The sequence below is a fragment of the Salmo trutta genome, chromosome 24 (assembly GCF_901001165.1).
Source record: "Salmo trutta chromosome 24, fSalTru1.1, whole genome shotgun sequence".
NCBI classification, from domain to species: Eukaryota; Metazoa; Chordata; class Actinopteri; order Salmoniformes; family Salmonidae; genus Salmo; species Salmo trutta.
The window spans coordinates 34,298,776-34,320,835 of record NC_042980.1 but is presented as its reverse complement, the minus strand read 5'-3'; the positions used below and the strand labels follow the sequence as shown (position 1 = coordinate 34,320,835).

General features: G+C 41.9%; 1 protein-coding gene across 1 annotated transcript; it reads right to left on the bottom strand.

Moving 5' to 3' along the window:
• Positions 1–82: 82 nt before the first annotated feature.
• On the bottom strand, positions 83–12,414 carry si:ch73-390b10.2 (Golgi pH regulator). Its single transcript, XM_029711966.1, has 14 exons — positions 12,194–12,414; positions 11,924–11,983; positions 11,579–11,682; positions 11,344–11,450; positions 11,100–11,201; positions 10,565–10,685; positions 10,280–10,360; positions 10,027–10,136; positions 9,858–9,946; positions 6,469–6,561; positions 2,879–2,974; positions 2,539–2,628; positions 2,389–2,454; positions 83–1,024 (listed from the first exon to the last, which is right to left on the bottom strand). Exons 1-14 carry the CDS (start codon positions 12,233–12,235, stop codon positions 818–820), a joined length of 1,368 nt encoding a protein of 455 aa, XP_029567826.1. The 5' UTR covers positions 12,236–12,414; the 3' UTR covers positions 83–817.
• Between the last annotated feature and the right edge of the window lie 9,646 nt (positions 12,415–22,060).

The window sequence follows — 22,060 nt, the reverse complement described above, 5'->3', positions numbered from 1 at the left end:
ATAAGTGGTGTATGTAAAGGGGCATTGCAGTACTTACTGAATAAAATAAAGGGAACAGAGTAATGGATAACTAACTCATTAATGACCACATACATTGGTTTATTCTGAAGCCTTCCCATCTGTCTTGGTAGAATAAATACAGTAGATATGCACGCCACCCCAGGTACATGGCATGTACAGGCTGGACACCATGAAATACGCTAACCAATAGCATCATGGACATTTGGGGGATACTGGTAGACATGTGTTACATTTAAAATGATAATTTGGATTATTCTGTTTGTCAAAAATAGAGTGTAAACACGTATTCACAACCCCGTTCACAAAACAAGCTACTGTTGCAGTGAAGCTGGTCTGTGCTGTATACTAGACAGTTCTGCTCTGCTCAGATTGATTTAAGGATAGACAGAACCTCTGTCCAATGGGGCAACAGCACAATGAAATATCATCATCTTCATCGTAAAATATCCCATTTTCATTTTTGCAAAGAACAATTAAGTCCTGATTTCAAGTACAGTAGTTCCATTATGTGAGTCATTATCCCCACGTTCAACCCAACATTATACAAAGTCCAGTCTTCCATGACTCCAATCTCCATTGACTCTCCCTGACACCAAAGGTCCACACGACCACACGTCGGACATTCCTGATTCAGGAAGCACAGGCGCTTCTCTCCACCACACAGACAGACAAGAGATGGATTTTTTTTTAAGAGAAGATCAAAATCCAACAGAGAATCAAAGCCTCCAGGGAAAGGTTGGAAAAGGTAACCTAAGGGTCAAGGGTCAAGTTCAGAGTGGGGTCAGGGGGTCATGTGCTAGGGGGTCATGTGCTTCTCGGGTGCCTGTTTGTGGGCGAGGTAGAGGAAGAGGATGCTGGAGAGGGCGCTGACGAGGAAGATGACGTCGAACCATCGGTGGTAGAAGTTGAACTGCAGCTCTCCCAGAACTTCGGTCACGATGGAGCGATACTCCAGAGGCATGCTCATCCTCATGAGGAGAACCGACGACACAAAGTACATCCCCTGAGAAACACACACAGAGAGAGAGAGAGAGAGAGAGACATAATATTTACTGTTCACTTTGTTTATTTCAATTTTGTTTATTCATTTCACTTGCTTTGGCAATGTAAACATGTTTCCCATGCCACTTAAGCCCCTTGAATTGAATTGAATTGAATTGAGAGAGACAGAGAGAGAGACAGAGAGAGAGAGAGAGACACACACAGAGAGAGACACACAGAGCGAGACAGAGCAAGAGACACAGAGAGAGAAACACAGAGCGAGAGCGAGAGACACAAAGACACAGAAAGAGAGAAAGAAACAGAGACAAAAAGAGAGAGAGAGAGAGCGAGAAACACAGAGAGACACACACAGAGAGACAGAGCGAGAGCGCCACAGGGAGAGAGAGCGCCACAGGGAGAGAGAGCGCCACAGGGAGAGAGAGCGCCACAGGGAGAGAGAGCGCCACAGGGAGAGAGAGCGCCACAGGGAGAGAGAGCGCCACAGGGACAGAGAGAGCCACAGGGACAGAGAGAGCCACAGGGACAGAGAGAGCCACAGGGAGAGAAAGCGCCACAGGGAGAGAGAGCGCCACAGGGAGAGAGAGCGCCACAGGGACAGAGAGCGCCACAGGGACAGAGAGAGCGCCACAGGGAGAGAGAGCGCCACAGGGAGAGAGAGCGCCACAGGGACAGAGAGCGTCACAGGGAGAGAGAGCCACAGGGAGAGAGAGCGCCACAGGGAGAGAGCGCCACAGGGAGAGAGAGCGCCACAGGGAGAGAGAGCGCCACAGGGAGAGAGAGCGCCACAGGGAGAGAGAGCGCCACAGGGAGAGAGAGCGCCACAGGGAGAGAGAGCGCCACAGGGACAGAGAGCGCCACAGGGACAGAGAGCGCCACAGGGAGAGAGCGCCACAGGGAGAGAGAGCGCCACAGGGAGAGAGAGCGCCACAGGGAGAGAGAGCGCCACAGGGAGAGAGAGCGCCACAGGGAGAGAGAGCGCCACAGGGAGAGAGAGAGCCACAGGGAGAGAGAGCGCCACAGGGAGAGACAGCGCCACAGGGAGAGAGAGCGCCACAGGGAGAGAGTGCGCCACAGGGAGAGAGCGCGCCACAGGGAGAGAGAGAGAGAGACACAGAGAGAGACAGAGAGAGAGGGGAGAGAGAGAGAGCGATTGCGACACAGAGAGAGAGAGAGACAGAGAGAGAGGGGAGAGAGAGATGTAATATTTACTGTTCACTTTTTGTTTATTTCACTTTTGTTTATCCATTTCACTTAAACATATGTTTCCCATGCCAATAGAGCCCCTTGAATTGAGAGACACAAAGAGAGATGCAGAGAGAGAGAGACGCAGGGAGGGACACAGAGAGAGCGAGATGACATACTGACCATAATTTGAGCCAGGACCAGCACTATAACATTGGAGGACTTGCTGCTGGAGATGGCATAGAAGAACTATAGAGAAACAGACAGGATTGGGGTTAGGGTACATTGTCACGCATATGTAGACTGACAACTTCCTGTCTGTAGATGACTTACCTTAGTGAGTGTGATGAGAAGGCCTCTAATAGAGGTGACGATGATGATGCCCACCAGGATGAAGGAGATGTGCTGAGACCAGAACTTCACCTGCAGAGGAGAGCATATGTAAGGAACACTAGAGCAACAACAGAATATGCCAACACAACTACGGTTTTTGGACTTCCTAAACTGACTGTAAAACAATGTTGAAATAGATGAATCAGTCACCAGGAATAAACTGACAGCTATTAACACAACTGGAAATGTTTTGTGACTGTGTGTGTGTGACTGTGTGTGTGTGTGTGTGAGAGAGAGAGAGCGTGAGAGAGCGTGAGAGTGCGAATGTGGAAGAGCCTACATCAAACTGAATGCCCAAGTAGTTAACTGTGATCTCAATCCCTCTCGTCACTGGATCAGTCTTCCCTACACGGTCGAACACAATGTTGATGGTGGCCTTAGAGGGACAAAAAACAAGGGTTACTACAGATATACAGTTGAAGTTGGAAGTTTACATACACCTTTGCCAAATACATTTAAACTCAGTTTTTCACAATTCCTGACATTTAATCCCAGTAAAAATTCCTTGTCTTAGGTCAGTTAGGATCGCCACTTCATTTTAAGAATGTGACATGTCAGAATAATAGTAGAGAGTAGTAGAGAGTGATTTATTTCAGCTTTTATTTCTTTCATCACATTCCCAGTGGGTCAGAAGTTTACATACACTCAATTAGTATTTGGTAGCATTTCCTTTAAATTGTTTAACTTAGGTCAAATGTTTCGGGTACCCTTCCACAAGCTTCCCACAATAAGTTGGGTGAATTTTGGCCCATTCCTCCTGACAGAGCTGGTGTAACTGAGTCAGGTTTGTAGGCCTCCTTGCTCGCACATACTTTTTTCAGTTCTGCCCACACATTTTCTATGGGATTGAGGTCAGGGCTTTGTGATGGCCACTCCAATACCTTGACTTTGTTGTCCTTAAGCCATTTTGCCACAACTTTGGAAGTATGCTTGAGGTCATTGTCCATTTGGAAGACCCATTTGCGACCAAGCTTTAACTTCCCGACTGATGTCTTGAGATGTTGCTTCAATTTATCCACCTAATTTTCCTTCCTCATGAAGCCATCTATTTTACGAAGTGCACCAGTCCCTCCTGCAGCAAAGCACCCCCACAACATGATGCTGCCACCCCCGTGCTTCACGGTTGGGATGGTGTTCTTCAGCTTGCAAGCATCCCCCGTTCTCCTCCAAACATAACGATGGTCATTATGGCCAAACAGTTCTGTTTCTGTTTAATCAGACCAGAGGACATTTCTCCAAAAAGTACGATCTTTGTCCCCATGTGTAGTTGCAAACCATAGTCTGGCTTTTTTTAATGGAGGTTTTAGAGCAGTGGCTTCTTCCTTGCTGAGTGGCCTTTCAGGTTATGTCGATACAGGACTTGTTTTACTGTGGATATAGATACTTTTGTACCTGTTTCCTCCAGCATCTTCACAAGATCCTTTGCTGTTGTTCTGGGATTGATTTGCACTTTTCGCACCAAAGTACGTTCATTTCTAGGAGACAGAACACACCACCTTCCGGAGCGCTATGACATCTGTGTGGTCACATGGTGTTTATACTGGCATACTATTGTTTGTACAGATGAACGTGGTGCCTTCAGGTGTTTGGAAATTGCTCCCAAGGATGAACCAGTCTTGTGGAGGTCTACAAATGTTTTCTGAGGTCTTGGCTGATTTCTTTTGATTTTCCTATGATGTCAAGCAAGGAGGCACTGAGTTTGAAGGTAGGCCTTGAAATACATCCACAGGTACACCTCCAATTGACTTAAATTATGTCAATTAGCCTAACAGAAGCTTCTAAAGCCATGACAACATTTTCTAGAATTTCCCAAGCTTTTTAAAGGCACAGTCAACTTAGTAAACTTCTGACCCACTGGAATTGTGATACAGTGAATTATAAGTGAAATAATCTGTCTGTAAACAAGTGTTGGAAAAATTACTTGTGTCATGCACAAAGTAGATGTCCTAACCGACATGCCAAAACTATAGTTTGTTAACAAGACATTTGTGGAGTGGTTGAAAAACAGGTTTTAATGACTCCAACCTAAGTGTATGTACAGTCGTGGCCAAAGGTTTTGAGAATTACACAAATATTAATTTTCACAAAGTTTGCTGCTTCAGTGTCTTCAGATATTTTTGTCAGATGTTACTATGGAACACTGAAGTATAATTACAAGCATTTCATAAATGTCAAAAGGCTTTTATTGACAATTACATGAAGTTGATGCAAAGAGTCAATATTTGCAGTGTTGACCGTTCTTTTTCAAGACCACTGCAATCCGCCCTGTCACGCTGCCAATTAACTTCTGGGCCACATCCTGACTGATGGCAGCCCATTCTTGCATAATCAATGCTTGGAGTTTGTCAGAATTTGTGGGTTTTTGTTTGTCCACCCGCATCTTGAGGATTGACCACAAGTTCTCAATGGGATTAAGGTCTGGGGAGTTTCCTGGCCATGGACCCAAAATATCAATGTTTTGTTCCCCAAGCCACTTAGTTATCACTTTTGCCTTATGGCAAGGTGCTCCATCATGCTGGAAAAGACATTGTTCATCACCAAACTGTTCCTGGATGGTTGGGAGAAGTTGCTTTCGAGGATGTGTTGGTTCCATTCTTTATTCTTGGCTGTGTTCTTAGGCAAAATTGTGAGGGAGCCCACTCCCTTGGCTGAGAAGCAACCCCACACATGAATGGTCTCAGGATGCTTTACTGTTGGCATGACACAGGACTGATGGTAGCTCTCACCTTGTCTTCTCCGGACAAGCTTTTTTCCAGATACCCCAAACAATCGGAAAGGGGATTCATCAGAGAAAATGACTTTACCCCAGTCCTCAGCAGTCCAATCCCTGTACCTTTTGCAAAATATCAGTCTGTCCCTGATGTTTTTCCTGGAGATAAGTGGCTTCTTTGCTGCCCTTCTTGACACCAGGCCATCCTCCAAAAGTCTTTGCCTCACTGTGCGTACCGATGCACTCACACCTGCCTGCTACCATTACTGAGCAAGCTCTGTACTGGTGGTGCCCCGATCCCGCAGCTGAATCAACTTTAGGAGACGGTCCTGGCGCTTGCTGGACTTTCTTGGGCACCCTGAAGCCTTCTTCACAACAATTGAACCGCTCTCCTTGAAGTTCTTGATGATCCGATAAATGGTTGATTTAGGTGCAATCTTACTGGCAGCAATATCCTTGCCTGTGAAGCCCTTTTTGTGCAAAGCAATGATGACAACACGTTTCCTTGCAGGCAACCATGGTTGACAGAGGAAGAACAATGATTCCAAGCACCACCCTCCTTTTGAAGCTTCCAGTCTGTTATTCGAACTCAATCAGCATGACAGAGTGATCTCCAGCCTAGTCCTCGTCAACACTCACACCTGTGTTAACGAGAGAATCACTGACATGATGTCAGCTGGTTCTTTTGTGGCAGGGCTGAAATGCAGTGGAAATGTTTTTTTGGGGATTCACTTCATTTGCATGGCAAATGAAGTAATTGCAATTCATCTGATCACTCTTCATAACATTCTGGAGTATATGCAAATTGCCATCATACAAACTGAGGCAGCAGACTTTGTGAAAATTAATATTTGTATCATTTTCAAAACTTTTGGCCACGACTGTAAACTTCCGACTTCAACTGTAGCTCTGGGGCCTGATGGGATATGATAACACACTGACAGACAGTACAGGAAGTATAAACCCAAAGCTATATGGGTAGAAAAAGCCTAATTGTTTCGAATTACATTTAATTAAAAAGATATCAAAAGCCACACTGGATATTCTCTAAACTGACAGATACTTCTAGCTGTTTTTCAGGCTTTCAAGCAGGCTAAGCAAAACCAAGTTGGGCGAGATGAGTCTAGTTCTCAGTCAGGCTGTGTAAGTGTGTGACTCACCATGAAGATTTTCCACACACAGTAAATGGAGAAGAAGTAACCTAAGAAGTTAAAGTATTTCCCCTGGAATGTCTTGGAGTACTCTATCCGCTCCTACAGGCCCAGAGAACAGAGGCACAAAGACAACTTATTACTAGAAACCAAACGTACATTACAATAGCCACTATATACTATACATGGACATTGTGTGTGTGTGTGTGTGTTTGTGTGTGTGTGCATGCATGCATGCGTGCGTGCTGGTGTGTTCAAGGCAAGTGTGCATGTTTCTGTGTGACAAAGAACATAATATTGGGAGAAAAAAATACAAATAATGTTTCATGATATCCCCTCTGAGTGAATAACATTACACCTGTTTATTCACACTCAGAATTTGTATTTAGAATATGGTAATACAGAAAATAGAGTATGCTTTAAAAATAAATACTGTTTACTCTAATAGAAAGTTTCAGTTTAGAATGTTTGGTTGTTAGGCACCTTTGTTTTCATTTGATTTGGAAGTCGATCATTTGGGACTCTTTGGTGACAACAACCCCAAGACTGTTTCTGCTTTCCAAGATTATCCATTATTCAGAAATGAGCTTCAATAACCGGCAATTGAACCAGTCTGTACCATGGACGGCACCAGGACAGCAGTATCTTCCTGCAAGACCATCAGACTACATCAACAATGGTAAGAAATATTGTGTTCTTACCAGGATTTGGTTCATTGCTTATTTTCGTGTATCTCTCATTATAATTCGAATGCATTTAGGTACATAACCTTAGATCTGGTTTTATGTGTGAATTTAGGTCAGGTCCTCCCAAGTCTCTCAGAGATCTACAACTGTGAGTGGTACTGGAAGTCCCAGTCCCTACAAATGGCCAGCTTCCGCTACCACAATCAGCACCTGCCTGAGCAGGAGAAACAACGTCTATTCCACAAGCACATGGAGCTGAGGCGCAAAGTTGAGTTTTACAGGGGAGTGACGAAAGCCTACCAGCCCAGATTGAGCTCTGGCGAGGAGTGGCCGCTCTTTTCTGATGAAGACATTGAGAAACTGGAAGCCATTCCGGGGGTGTTGGAGTTGGCTGCAGTGATGGGCTTCCTGAAAATCTCTGAGCCCCGAATGAAGTGTTGAATTACTATTTATTAACTTTGTATTATTATTAGTAGTAGTAAGTTAACTATCTTAAGTGTGTGTCACATGGGTGACTATGTATCTGACTAGAAGCTGCCCTCTTACATTGCATTATATGCCCAAGCCAGAACCTTATATATAGACATATATAGACGCGCACCTCTTTTGCCCCTTGTAAAACTTCCCCCTTTGATCACGGGAGTAAGTAATTAAAGCTTCACTAAATTGGGACCGGTGAGTTGCTCGCACCTGTTCTTTATTTAAGGTGCTGGTCGGAAGCATTGTGGGTCGATGTGAGCTGGGAGCAGAGCGGTTGCAGAGCCAGAGCCGAGGCAACTGATGACGACATGCGGTAGCTGGAGCGGACCTGGACCAGAGCAGACAGAGAGAGGAAAGTCCCTTCCCAAAGCTAAGTACCTCTACATATCCAACTCCAACATAATGCCTGATAGCGCCGTATGTCGACATTCTCTGCTGTGTTGCGTACTACACGCTCATTAATGCCAATGTATCTGTGGATTGAACCTGTAGCTGTGTGGGCCCGACGGCAAAGAGCCTTTGCGAACCGAAATGACGGGTGCCGGTGAGCGGGAGGGACAGAGAGGAGGCCTTTTGGGAAATTGGGCGAGAGAACACTTCATCCTTCCTCAAAGCTAAGTACCTCTCCATATCCCATCTCCAACAGTTCTCCTGATAGAGCTGCCGACATTCTCTGCTGGTTTGCGTGCTACGCACTCATTAATGCTGGAGCACCTGTGGACTGAATTTCTAGCAGCGTGGACCTGACTGTAGGACCATGAGCTCCGCACACAACAGACGGATCTTAACGCAACAAACTACTGTAAACCAGATTGAACCAGAGAGGAGGCCTTTTGGGGGTACGGGGAGGCTGAAACACATTTACCCTTCACTAAGAGACTAGTCAAGGATCATATCACCACCACCCTACCTGACACCCTAGACCCACTCCAATTTGCTTACCGCCCCCGTCCACAGACGACACAATCGCAATCACACTGCACACTGCCCTAACCCATCTGGACAAGAGGAATACCTATGTAAGAAGGCTGTTCACTGACTACAGCTCAGCATTCAACACCATAGTACCCTCCAAACTCGTCATTAAGCTCAAGACCCCGGGTCTCGACCCCGCCCTGTGCAACTGGGTCCTGCACTTTCTGACCAGACGACCCCAGGTGGTGAGGGTAGGAAACAACATCTCCACCCCACTGATCCTCAACACTGGGGCCCCACAAGGGTGCGTTCTCAGCCCTCTCCTGTACTCCCTGATCACCCATGACTGCGTGGCCATGCACACCTCCAACTCAATCATCAAGTTTTCAGACGACACTACAGTGGTAGGCTTGATTACCAACAACAACGAGAGGGCCTACAGGGAGGAGGTGAGGGCCCTCGGAGTGTGGTGTCAGGAAAATAACCTCACACTCAACGTCAACAAAACAAAGGAAATGATCGTGGACTTCAGGAAACAGCAGAGGGAGCACCCCCCTATCCATATCAACGGGACAGTAGTGGAGAAGGTGGAAAGTTTTAAGTTCCTCGGCGTACACATCACGGACAAACTGAAATGGTCCACCCACAGACAGCGTGGTGAAGAAGGCGCAACAGACATTGTGGATTATAGCACATTTTCGACTGAACACTACCAGCTCACATCTGAATGATTTAAAATCACGAGTGTCCCCCCACTGACCTTTGATCCAAAGACTATTTGTGAATAGACATTGTCCTTGAAAGGACATCCGATAACGTTATCTGAGCTACAATCCCTTGCCTCTCCATTTAGTTTTTATTTACATTACCTTGTGTCAATTGATTGACTATTTTCCACTCTAGTTTGTTTTTGCTTTGATATTACTGTATTCCTTTAGTTACTATTTTGGTTTATTGTGAATTGTGGAGTTGTGTGTTTGGCCTACGGCACCTTAGCGCAACAGTGCCATTTGCTGACAGAATCTTTGTCTTTCACTCAGTACAACACGACCCAGGAGAGGCCTGCTGCATCTGGAACTGGACTGGAGCCCTCAACGCGTGCCTGCCGTTGGGGGACCACAGAACATTCCAAAAGGATTTTTAAAACAACTTTTACCATTTTCCATCTCTCCAATTGGGGCATTTAGATATAGTTAAAATAAAGATGTGTGTTTGAATGATATACAGTCTGCTCCTCAATAGTAAATAGGGTTTTTAATCAGGGTTCAACTGGACCGGTGGTCACGCTCCCGTTACGCGAACGCGCACATGCGTTACCTTGGTGGCCTGCAGGTCCACTGTCTCCAGGAAGAGCTGGCGACTCAGCTCCTCCAGAGCATCCACTTCCTGCTGGATCAGAGACAAATCTGGAGAGGGGGGTCAAGGAACCGTACACAGACACACAACAAAAACACACACACTTCCTATGATGATGTGTGAAGGATACTCTCGCTGCCTGGTGGTGAGGAGGTGACACTCTTGATCATGCCCCAGAATCCCGTTTGTTTGTTCTGGTCCTCCCCTCGCTGGTACATCTGCCTCCGTGTCATGGCAATGCTGCACAGACAAAACAGAAAATACATGACCCCAAACAATGGCACAGGACAACAGAAAACTAGAGCCTTAGAATAATTTGATTATCAGAAAAAGGTGAGGGTCTCTATGCTCTCTCTATAGAAATATATTCCCCTATCCCTCACCGTTTCTTTTTGCTGACGATCATGTCCATGGTCTGAAGAAGTCTCCTCTCCAAGGCAAGAATATCACTCTCTGTCACATTCCTGTAGATAAAGATGCATCACATAGGTATACAGGTAGTGAGGGTAGTAAGGATAGTGGGGAATGAGAGTGTAGGTCATTTAGTTGTGACGAGTAGAGTATGTGAGGAGTAGAGTAGTAGGCGTCTATGGGGAGTTAGAGAATGAGATTGTAGGTAATGTAGTTGTTTAATGCTGTTTTGGTCTATAAAGACTTAGTGCACTAACCGTAGGAAGTAGGACATGTAGGTGTAAGGGCAGTTGACAGCACCAAAGCCGGACAATAGAGCCATCAGCGTGACCCCTATGACCCCAACACGACTGATCAGCTGCTCGATGGACAGGATACCTGAGGTACAGAAACAGGTATAGAATGCAACATTATGTACAATCACTGTTACAATCCAGTCCTTATAATAATTTGGTGCTTATATTTGTCCTATTTCACACATGTACAAGTGTATATTAATATGCATGTGTTTTTTTGCATATCCCACTCTCCCTGAGACACCCTCAGTGTGGTCACAGCAAGGGTCTGCCATTAACAACAGCAACCCTGGAACAATTAGGGTTACTCAAGGGCACATCAACAGATTTTTCACCTTGTCAGCTCGGGGAATCGACCCAATACTGTAACCACTAGGCTACCTGCCACACTTTCAGATCTACAAGAGGTGACTATGATTAGTGGCTACGGGTTGTTTGGAATAGGGCCTTAAACACAGCAGTGAGAATAGGGAGAGGGGGCAGGGTAGGCACTCACCATGTTTGGGACTGAGGATGGGGAAAGGGTCTCCCAACTTCCAGAAGAAATACATGAAGGTAAACCAGACGACACAGGCAAAGAGCAGCTTCTGTCTCTGCACTGAACACAAACACACACTTCATAGACTGCATGTGAGAATCCCCAGCAAGACAGCACCCATCATACACTCTGTAGCATCAAACACAGAAGGATCACTGGAATTATGCTACAGGTGGAATAACATGGATAAAATGTCACTCACAAAGGCGGATGTTGCTGACGACAAAGTAGCCAATATAAAAAGGCACCACGAAGATTAGAACCAGTAGAATCACATATAGGTTGAACTTCCAGTGGAAATACCTGGAACTGAGGGACACGGACACAAGGACATCTATGAGACGTCGGCTAGCCTATGTTAGCTGGTTAATGGAGAGAAAAGTATCATACCGAATGAACGTGGTAACGTAAAGAATGAATTAAACCATTGTACTTACCTAGTTTCTAAGGCACCCAGTATCTCAAAGATGATGAGCTCAAACATGGTGCAGGAGAAGGCAAAAGTGATGGAGAACACCACCTGGACCACATACTGCCGTACCTGTTGACCGGAACATGACCACAGGGTTAGATCAGTCTCTGTAGATCACTGCTGCGTAAACACCCATGCTGATGGATCTGTCTGTTTCTGTTTCATGTTGGTTCTCCCAACTGTTCTTAAACAAAAACGGTCCAGAAACAAAATGACACCTAGCTACAAAAATAAAGACAAGGCATGTAGATTAATATCTACCAAATCATAACTAATATAACAGTACTTGTGTAGTAACTAAATAACATACCTCATAGTCTTTGAACAGCTGCCGCATGAAGAACAGCCACCCAAAGCCAAAGAAGAGCACCTGGGAAGTTGGAAGATTTTCACGTCAGTAAATTTACCCAAGACAGTGTATGTGCAAACATTCTAGCTGGCTAACATAATAGCTGGCTAAGCAAAGGGAGCCAAAAGTGGTGTTATAGTAGCTAGCAGTTTCTTGTAAGGTTACAGTAACTGTTAGCTAGCGAGAACAACAGCCACCCAAGAACAGCTAATGTTAGCTAGCAATTCTTACCTGTGAGGTGAACATGATCACTGAATCCATAAGAAACGACATTTTGATTAGGAAATCACGGACTAAAATCTATAGAATACGTTCAGTTCAAAGGCTCTGCATTCAACTCATGTATGACTACAATACAAATGTCAACAAACACGTGAAACGTGGTTATTGTTGATTTTTTTGCATTGTGGAAACTCGTTGCGCTGTCAACTCACTGGACTGTGAAGTACGTCATCAGAATGAGTCAGAGATGAGTCTATTCCGTCGCAATGCTGTGACGTCCAAAAATGAGTTTGGCTGGTTAATACATTTTAATTTAAATATTGTACTTTATTTTCAATATTATTTTGAGGGAATTAATTTCTATTATAAATCGGTTTCTTTCTAATTGATCTACTGAATGTGAAACTGTGTGGTTTGTGGCCTGCAGAGGGCGACAAAAACGATGGTCTAGGTTGGGGATCCGTTAAGGTTGAATACAGTCTGTTTATTTAAAAAATCATTTCTTATAATATGTATCGTTTAATCATACCATACCAAGATAATCTAGCATCCGCACAGGGTCCTAACATCAACGTTGACAGACACTTCTCTGCAATCCAACTGGGCTCCCGAGTGGTGCAGAGGTCTAAGGCACTGAATCTCAGTGGAAGTGTACTCTAAAACGTTCGAGGCTGTATCACAACCAGCAGCGATTGGGAGTCCCATAGGGCAGCGCACAATTGACCCAGCGTTGTCCGGCCGGGTCAGGGTTTGGCCGGGGTAGACCGTGATTGTAAATAATATTTTTGACTTGCCTAGTTAAATGAAAATAAGTCCGATGATGACAGTGTAACTTGTTGTTGTAGGATTGTTTGTTTGTTATTATTCTAAATACAATTTACAAATATCAGGCACACATGTTCGTTATACAAATTATCAGCAATCAACTATTTACATCACTACATCAAACACATCTACTACAAAACAAAACACACAGGTGAAACAAACTGTGAAAATGTATTCACTCATTATTATGATTCAAGAACATGTCATTATTTTTATTATTAACTAGGGATAATGTCTTAACTTGATGGTTAAATTTGACAATGAGTGGTTTCGAAGGAAGTGCGCACAGCACAACACGGTGAGTCCAAAAATGTATTGTACACTGCTGCATTAATGATGCAATATGCCATGGAGCCGGAGGGTAGGACTGCCGTTTTATTGGCTCTCAACCAATCACGCTATTTTGTTTGTTTTTTCGCATTGTTCGTAACTTGTTTTGTACATAATGTTGCTGCTACCGTCTCAAAAGAGCTTCTGGACATCAGAACTGGGATTATTCACCTCAAACTGGAAAAAGAGTTCTTCTTCAATGACTTGGACCCGAGGGATATACTGCAGACACCCGACCAGGCCCCGATCCCCCTTATTCACTGGAAACAGATTTCGAGGCAAAATATCAGGGCGCCTTGCGAGGATCAGGCGATGAGTGGCTAATCCGCCCTTGCCTTCCGTTCTGCTAGCTAACGTTCAATCGTTGGAAAATAAATGGGACGAACTGAAAGCACATATATACTTTAAAAATGTAATATCTTATATTTCACCGAGTCGTGGCTGAATGACGACATTAAGAACATACAGCTGGCTGGTTATACACTCAATCAGCAAGACAAAACAGCAGCCTCCTGTAAGACACGGGGTGGGGGTCTATGCATCTATGCATGTAAACAACAGCTGGTGCACAATATCTAAGGAAGTCTCATGGTTTTGCTCGCCTGAGGTAGAGTATCTCATGATAAGCTGTAGACTACACGATCTACCTAGAGAGTTTTCATCTGTATTTTTCGTAGCTGTCTACATACCACCACAGAGCGAGGTTGGCACTAAAACCGCACCAAATGAGCTGTATTCTGCCATAAGCAAACAGGAAAACGCTCATCCAGAGGCGGCGCACCCGGTGGCCGGTGACTTTAATGCTGGGAAACTTAAATCAGTTTTACTGAATTTCTATCAGCATGTTAAATGTGCAACCAGAAGGAAAACAAATCTAGACCACCTTTATTCCACACACAAAGATGTGTACAAAGCTCTCGCTCGCCCTCCATTTGGCAAATCCAAACATACATACATTAACCATACATTAACTCTATCCTCCTGATTCCTGCTTACAGGCAAAAATTAAAGCAGGAAGCCCCAGTGACTCGGTCTATAAAAAAGTGGTCAGATGAAGCAGATGCTAAACGTCAGGACTGGTTTGCTAGCACAGACTGGAATATGTTCCGGGATTCTTCCGATGGCGTTGAGGAGTACACCACATCAGTAACTGGCTTCATCAAAAAGTGCATCGAGGACGTCGTCCCCACAGTGACTGTAAGTACATACCCCAACCAGAAGCCATGGATTACAGGCAACATTCGCAATGAGCTAAAGGGTAGAGCTGCCGCTTTCAAGGAGCGGGACTCTAACCCAGAAGCTTATAAGAAATCCCACTATGCCCCCGAGGAACCATCAAACAGCTAAAGTGTCAATACAGGACTAAGATCGAATCATACTACACTGGCTCCGACGCTTACAGACTACAAAGGGAAGCACAGCCAAGAGCTGCCCAGTGACATAAGCCTACCAGACAAGCTAAGTAACTTCTATCTTCACTTCGAGGCAAGTAACACTGAAACATGCTTCAGAGCATCAGCTGTTACAGCTGACTGTGTGATCACACTCTCAGCAGCCAATGTGAGTAAGACCTTTAAACAGGTCAACATTCACAAGGCCAGACAGATTATTAGGACATGTGCTCCAAGCATGCACTGACCAACTGGCAGTGTCTTTACTGACATTTTCATCCTTTCTCTGTCTGTAATACCAACATGTTTTAAGCAGTCTTGTAAGTAAGCATTTCACTGTAAGGTCTACACCTGTTGTATTTGGCACGTGACAAATAACATTTTTTATCAAACTAGGCAAGTCAGTTAATTCTTATTTACAATGACAGCCTTCCAGGTAACAGTGGGCCTTGTTCAGGGGCAGAATTACAGATTTTTACCTTGTCACCTTGGGGACTTGATCCAGCAACCTTTTGGTTACTGGCCCAACGCTCTACCCACTAGGCTACTTAACACTGTGGTTTGATTTGACATGTATACTGTAGCTAAGAAAGTAAAATGTTATTAAGTGTATGTTGTGCAGTAAGCTTTTAGTAGCCCATGTGCCTCACGCTAATAATTTGGTATTTTTTCCCTCTTAATTAGCCTATAGCTTGTTTTAGAGAAATCTAATCATTGAATATTGTAAGAGCTTTCATTGTCTGCTTATATGCCCCCGTTATTTATCCAAAGGTTCTGACTTGGTGTACAGGTAGAATACTGTAAGAACGGCCCATGTTCTGAATTTTGTCTCTGTACATTTCAAAAGTGCTGAACAGAACAAATAGTTATATTGACAATGTCCGTCCTAGCTTGCTCATTAATTTCTTTATCGAAATTATGGATTCCCTCTTATCCGCTCGTTGTTCTCTTATGCCATAGCTTGTACATCTCAGTTGTCAGTAGAAACCACATTTGTTTAAACAAGTCAGCCATATCAGCTATGTTTTCTAAAAAGGCAGTAAATGAGGCTGAATGAACTGTTTCACTGCCAGACAAGGCTCTGCTGATAGCCAGGTGTAGCAGTGGTAAGGTGTTGGGACCCCTGTTGGAAGTGTTATTTTTGGGGAAAAATTCATGTTCTCTGACTAAGTGATTTTTAGATACAGTTGAAGTCAGAAGTTTACATACACCTTAGCCAAATACATTTAAACTCAGTTTTTCACAATTCCTGACATTTAATCCTAGTAAAAATTCCCTGTTTTAGGTCAGTAAACAATTGTTGGAAAAATGACTTGAGTCATGCACAAAGTAGATGTCCTAACTGACTTGCCAAAACTATAGTTTGTTTGCAAGAAATTTGTGGAGTGTTTGAAAAACGAGTTTTAATGACTCCAACCTACGTGTATGTAAACTTCCGACTTCAACTCTAGATATATTCCTAAATATTTAACGCAGTCCTTTACAGAAATAGTTTATATTTCTTTACTGTCAGAGTCATTTTCATGTTTAGAAGCATTCGGTTTCAATCCAGACATAATAAAGTATGCATTGATGGCATTAAGGACATGGGCGACCTGGTATTTGTCTTTAAAAAATGTAACAGTATCGTCAGCCAGCTCGGAAATTTAGATTGCTCGGCCAAAACTGTATAAGCCAAGCAAATTTGCATTATTCAGAATATCTTGAGATAAAATGAATAAAAAACACAAATTTGGACATCCCTGTCGTACACTTCTGTTGACACTGAATGGATGTATTAAGGTTTAGTGTCACAGAACTATTTATATCTTTGTAAAACATGCAATTGACTTCGATACAATTTTCACCAAAACCAAAAAGTTTCAGAGACCAAACGAGAAATTAATGTGCAATTGTGTCAAAGGCTTTACAGAAGTCTATAAATAAAAAAACAGCATCTGAGTCAACTGCATCTGAATAATTCATAAGGTCCAAGACTAAACGAATGTTGGAGCTTATGTAAAGCCCCTTCATAAAGCCTGTTTGAGTCTAATTTATAATGGGATATATTCCTTTATTTAATCTTTTGGCATAAACCAGAAAAATCAATGTAATCAATATTGAGTAAAGCGATTGATCTCCAATTTACAAGGAGAGAGGGTTCTTCATCAGGCTTAAGAATCAGGCCCAGCTTCATAGTGGAAACTATTTCACAATTTTCAATGCAATCTTGAAACAAAAAACAATTGTCTCTTCTAGTTATTATAATTTTTTTTGACATTTATTTGACCAGGTAGGCTAGTTGAGAACAAGTTCTCATTTACAACTGCGACCTGGCCAAGATAAAGCAAAGCAGTGCGACACAAACAACAACACAGAGTTACATGGAATAAACAAGCATACAGTCAACACAATAGAAAAAAAATTAGAAAGTCTATATACAGTGTGTGCAAATTGCATGAGGAGGTATGGCAATAAATAGGCCATAGTAGCAAAGTAATTACAATTTAGCAGATTAACACTGGAGTGATAGATGACCAGATGATGATGAGCAGATGAGTAAGTAGTGATACTGGTGTGAAAAAGAGCAGCAAAGGGAGAAAAAAACAATATGGGGATGAGGTAGATAGATTGAGTGAGCTATTTACAGATGGACTATGTAGAGCTGCAGCGATCGGTTAGCTGCTCAGATAGCTGATGTTTAAAGTTAGTGAGGGAAATGTAAGTCTCCAGCTTCAGTGATTTTTGCAATTCGTTCCAGTCACTGGCAGCAGAGAACTGGAAGGAAAGGCGGCCAAAGGAGGTGTTGGCTTTGGGGATGACCAGTGAGATATACCTGCTGGAGCGCGTGCTACGGGTGGGTGTTGTTATCGTGACCAGTGAGCTGAGATAAGGCGGAGCTTTACCTAGCATAGACTTATAGATGACCTGGAGCCAGTGGGTCTGGCGACGAATATGTAGCGAGGGCCAGCCGACTAGAGCATACAGGTCGCAGTGGTGGGTGATATAAGGCGCTTTGGTAACAAAACGGATGGCACTGTGATAGACTGCATCCAATTTGCTGAGTAAAGTATTGGAAGCTATTTTGTAGATGACATCGCCGAAGTCGAGGATTTGTAGGATAGTCAGTTTTATGAGGGTATGTTTGGCGGCGTGAGTGAAGGATGCTTTGTTGCGAAATAGAAAGCCGATTCTAGATTTGATTTTGGATTGGAGATGTTTGATATGAGTCTGGAAGGAGAGTTTACAGTCTAGCCAGACACCTAGGTATTTGTAGTTTTCCACGTATTCTAGGTCAGAACCGTCCAGAATAGTGATGCTAGTCGGGCGGGCGGGTGCGGGCAGCGAACGGTTGAAAAGCATGCATTTAGTTTTGCTAGCCTTTAAGAGCAGTTGGAGGCCACGGAAGGAGTGTTGTATGGCATTGAAGCTTGTTTGGAGGTTAGTTAACACAGTGTCCAAAGAAGGGCCAGATGTATACAGAATGGTGTCGTCTGCGTAGAGGTGGATCAGGGAATCACCCGCAGCAAGAGCAACATCGTTGATATATACAGAGAAAAACCCCTTCATAAAACCCCTTACTCCCAAAACTGCCTATAAAATTCAACTGACTGGCCATTAGGGCTAGGTGATTCCCATTTTTGTATTGAATTCAAAGCCTCTCTAATCTCCTCGATTGACACAAGTGATTCGCAAATTGAGTGGAATTAATCCTCAATCACAGGGACATAGATCTGAATGTGGCGAATGTAGCTTTCATAACCATCTTTCTGAAATTGTGAGTTGTACAGGTTTTCATAAAAGGAATTGACAAAGACTGATATTTCAATGGGATCTTGGCATACATCATACATCGTTCATTTTGAGTGCGGTTATATATATTTTCTTTTGTAGTTTATTTTCAAGAGCAACGAAATAACTGGTGTTTCTTTCCCTTCTTCAATCCATTTAGCTCTTTATCTGAGAAAAGCACACTTTGTCAGATCTGTGTAAAACTGTTGTAACTCTATTTGTAAAGATTTAAGTTCAGACTCTTCTTCTTGATATAAAGTATCTTTCTTTAGAAGACTGTCAAGATTAATCATTACATGTTTTTCTCTAAGGTGTGTCAGGTGCTTCAGCTCTTTGCCAAGTTTAATAGCTAAAACTGACTTTATATTTAAAGAACTCCCATTTACTTCCATGACCTAAGTCTTGTCTCGCAAAATTATCTTTGGCTAACGATTTGATGATTCCATTGAATATCGGATTTTTAAGAAGTGTGATGTTTAATTTCCAATAGAATCAAATATCCTTAGATTTTTTAACAGCTTGTAAATTCAGGGAAATAAAATGATGATCAGAAAAGGGAGCAAATTGATGATTTACTGTACATCTATAACAAATTGATGATGTACTCTACATATATAACATTGATGATTTACTGTAATCTATAACATTGATGATTTACTCTACATCTATAACATTGATGATTTACTGTAATCTATTACATCGATGATTTACCGTACATCTATAACAAATTGATGATTTACTGTACAGCTATAAAATGTATGATTTACTGTACATTTCTAACAAATTAATGATTTACTGTACATTTTTAACATTGATGATTTACTGTAATCTATAACATTGATGATTTACTGTACATCTATAACATTGATGATTTACTGTACATTTCTAACAAATTAATGATTTACTGTACATCTGTACCAAATTGATGATGTACCGAACATCTGTAACAAATTGATGATTTACTGTACATCTGTAACAAATTGATGATTTACTGTACATCTGTAACAAATGTATGATTTACTGTACATCTGTAACAAATTGATGATTTACTGTACATCTGTAACAAATTAATGATTTACTGTACATCTGTAACAAATTGATGATGTACTGTACATCTGTAACAAATGTATGATTTACTGTACATCTGTAACAAATTGATGATTTACTGTACATCTGTAACAAATTGATGATTTACTGTACATCTGTAACAAATTGATAATGTACTGTACATCTGTAACAAATGTATGATTTACTGTACATCTGTAACAAATTGATGATGTACTGTACATCTGTAACAAATGGATGATGTACTGTACATCTGTAACAAATGTATGATTTACTGTACATCTGTAACAAATGGATGATGTACTGTACATCTGTAACAAATGGATGATGTACTGTACATGTGTAACAAATGTATGATTTACTGTACATCTGTAACAAATGGATGATGTACTGTACATGTGTAACAAATTGATGGTGTACTGTACATCTGTAACAAATTGATGGTGTACTGTACATCTGTAACAAATTGATGGTGTACTGTACATTTCTAACAAATTGATGATTTACTGTACATTTCTAACAAATCGATGATTTACTGTACATCTGTAACAAATTGATTATTTATTGTACATCTATAACATTGATTATTTATTGTACATCTATAACATTGATTATTTACTGTACATCTATAACATTGATTATTTACTGTACATCTATAACATTGATTATTTACTGTACATCTATAACATTGATTATTTACTGTACATCTGAAACAAATTGTAACAAAGGAATGAATCTATTCTAGATTTTGTGATGTAGTTTTGTTGGTCCAGGTGTAACCCCTTGCATCCGGATTGAAATAACGCCAGCCATCAACAGAGAGATCATTGCATAATGTTGTGATGATATTGACACATTTTAGGAGAAAAACGAGCCTCAGAGTCATCAGCTGTTTCGAAATTCTTCAGGATTGGTGGGTCCTCCACGGGACGGTTGAGCTAACGTAGGCTAATGTGATTAGCATGAGGTTGTAAGTAACAAGAACATTTCCCAGGACATAGAGATATCTGATATTGGCAGAAAGCTTAAATTCTTTTTAATCTAACTGCACCGTCCAATTTACAGTAGCTATTACTGTGAAATAATACCATGCTATTGTTTGAGGAGAGTGCACACTTATGAACTTTAAAAGTTATTAATAAATCAATTAGGCACATTTGAGTAGTCTTGATACAACATTTTGAACAGAAATGGAATGGTTCATTGGATCAGTCTAAAACGTTGCACATACACTGCTGCCATCTAGTGGCCAAAATCTAAATTGTGCCTGGGCTGGAATAATACATTATGGCCTTTCTCTTGCATTTCAAGGTTTTTATCTTTTACCAGATCTAATGTGTTATATTCTCCTACATTCATATCACATTTCCACAAACTTCAAAGTGTTTCCTTTCAAATCGTATCAATAATATGCATATCCTTGCTTCAGATCCTGAGCTACATGCAGTTAGATTTGGGTATGTCATTTTAAGCGAAAATGGAAAAAAATGGGCGAATCGTTAATTAACTATAAAGTGCTCAAATTCAACTTCTAGTTCAAAACCTTTGTCATTTCAGTGTAAAAATGGTCATTTCATTGTGTTTGACATGTGGCTGTGAATATTTATTATTTAGTTCTGTTTTGTAAGGACAGGGTCCCCAGAACGTGACTACAACCAACCTATCATCTAGCATCCCAGATGTGTCAGTTGATGGAGATACACGGTTAACAATGCTATTTTCATCATCTGTAATGTCTATGAACCTAACTCACATGCTCCAAATAAGACCCTTTTTGTCCAACTTACAAGAAAATGACAGAATCTATGCAACAAATTCTCAGAGGCTCTTCTAATTCTCTCAGTTGATTTTAACACTGTGGATTATCATCACAGCGGCTGGATAGTGTTTCTTACTAGTGTGCTGGCTGTGGTTGCATTTCAATGGAGAAAGATGCAAAGATCCAGTAAATGGATGTTTTTTTGACAATCTTTTTTTGACAAATTTATATCTCTGTATTTTTTATTTATTTTATTTCACCTTTATTTAACCAGGTAGGCAAGTTGAGAACAAGTTCTCATTTACAATTGCGACCTGGCCAAGATAAAGCAAAGCAGTTCGACACATACAACAACACAGAGTTACACATGGAGTAAAACAAACATACAGTCAATAATACAGTAGAAAAATAAGTCTATATACAATGTGAGCAAATGAGGTGAGATAAGGGAGGTAAAGGCAAAAATAGGCCATGGTGGCAAAGTAAATACAATATACAGTGAGGGAAAAAAGTATTTGATCCCCTGATGATTTTGTACGTTTGCCCACTGACAAAGAAATGATCAGTCTCTAATTTTAATGGTAGGTTTATTTGAACAGTGAGAGACAGAAAAACCACAAAAAAATCCAGAAAAATGCATGTCAAAAATGTTATAAATTGATTAGCATTTTAATGAGGGACTGTACATATCATAAACCAGTCCCATGGCAAAATATGTAGAATAGTAGGACATTT

What these genes read in the sequence shown, in the direction of transcription:
- si:ch73-390b10.2 (XM_029711966.1), bottom strand. Translation starts at nt 12,235, where the DNA reads ATGTCGTTTCTTATGGATTCAGTGATCATGTTCACCTCACAG. An exon ending in CTGGGTGCCTTAGAAACTAG is followed by an intron (nt 11,451 to 11,578) that starts GTAAGTACAATG and finishes CGTGTCCCTCAG; the next exon opens with TTCCAGGTATTTCCACTGGA. An exon ending in CTCACCACCAGGCAGCGAGA is followed by an intron (nt 9,947 to 10,026) that starts GTATCCTTCACA and finishes CCCCCTCTCCAG; the next exon opens with ATTTGTCTCTGATCCAGCAG.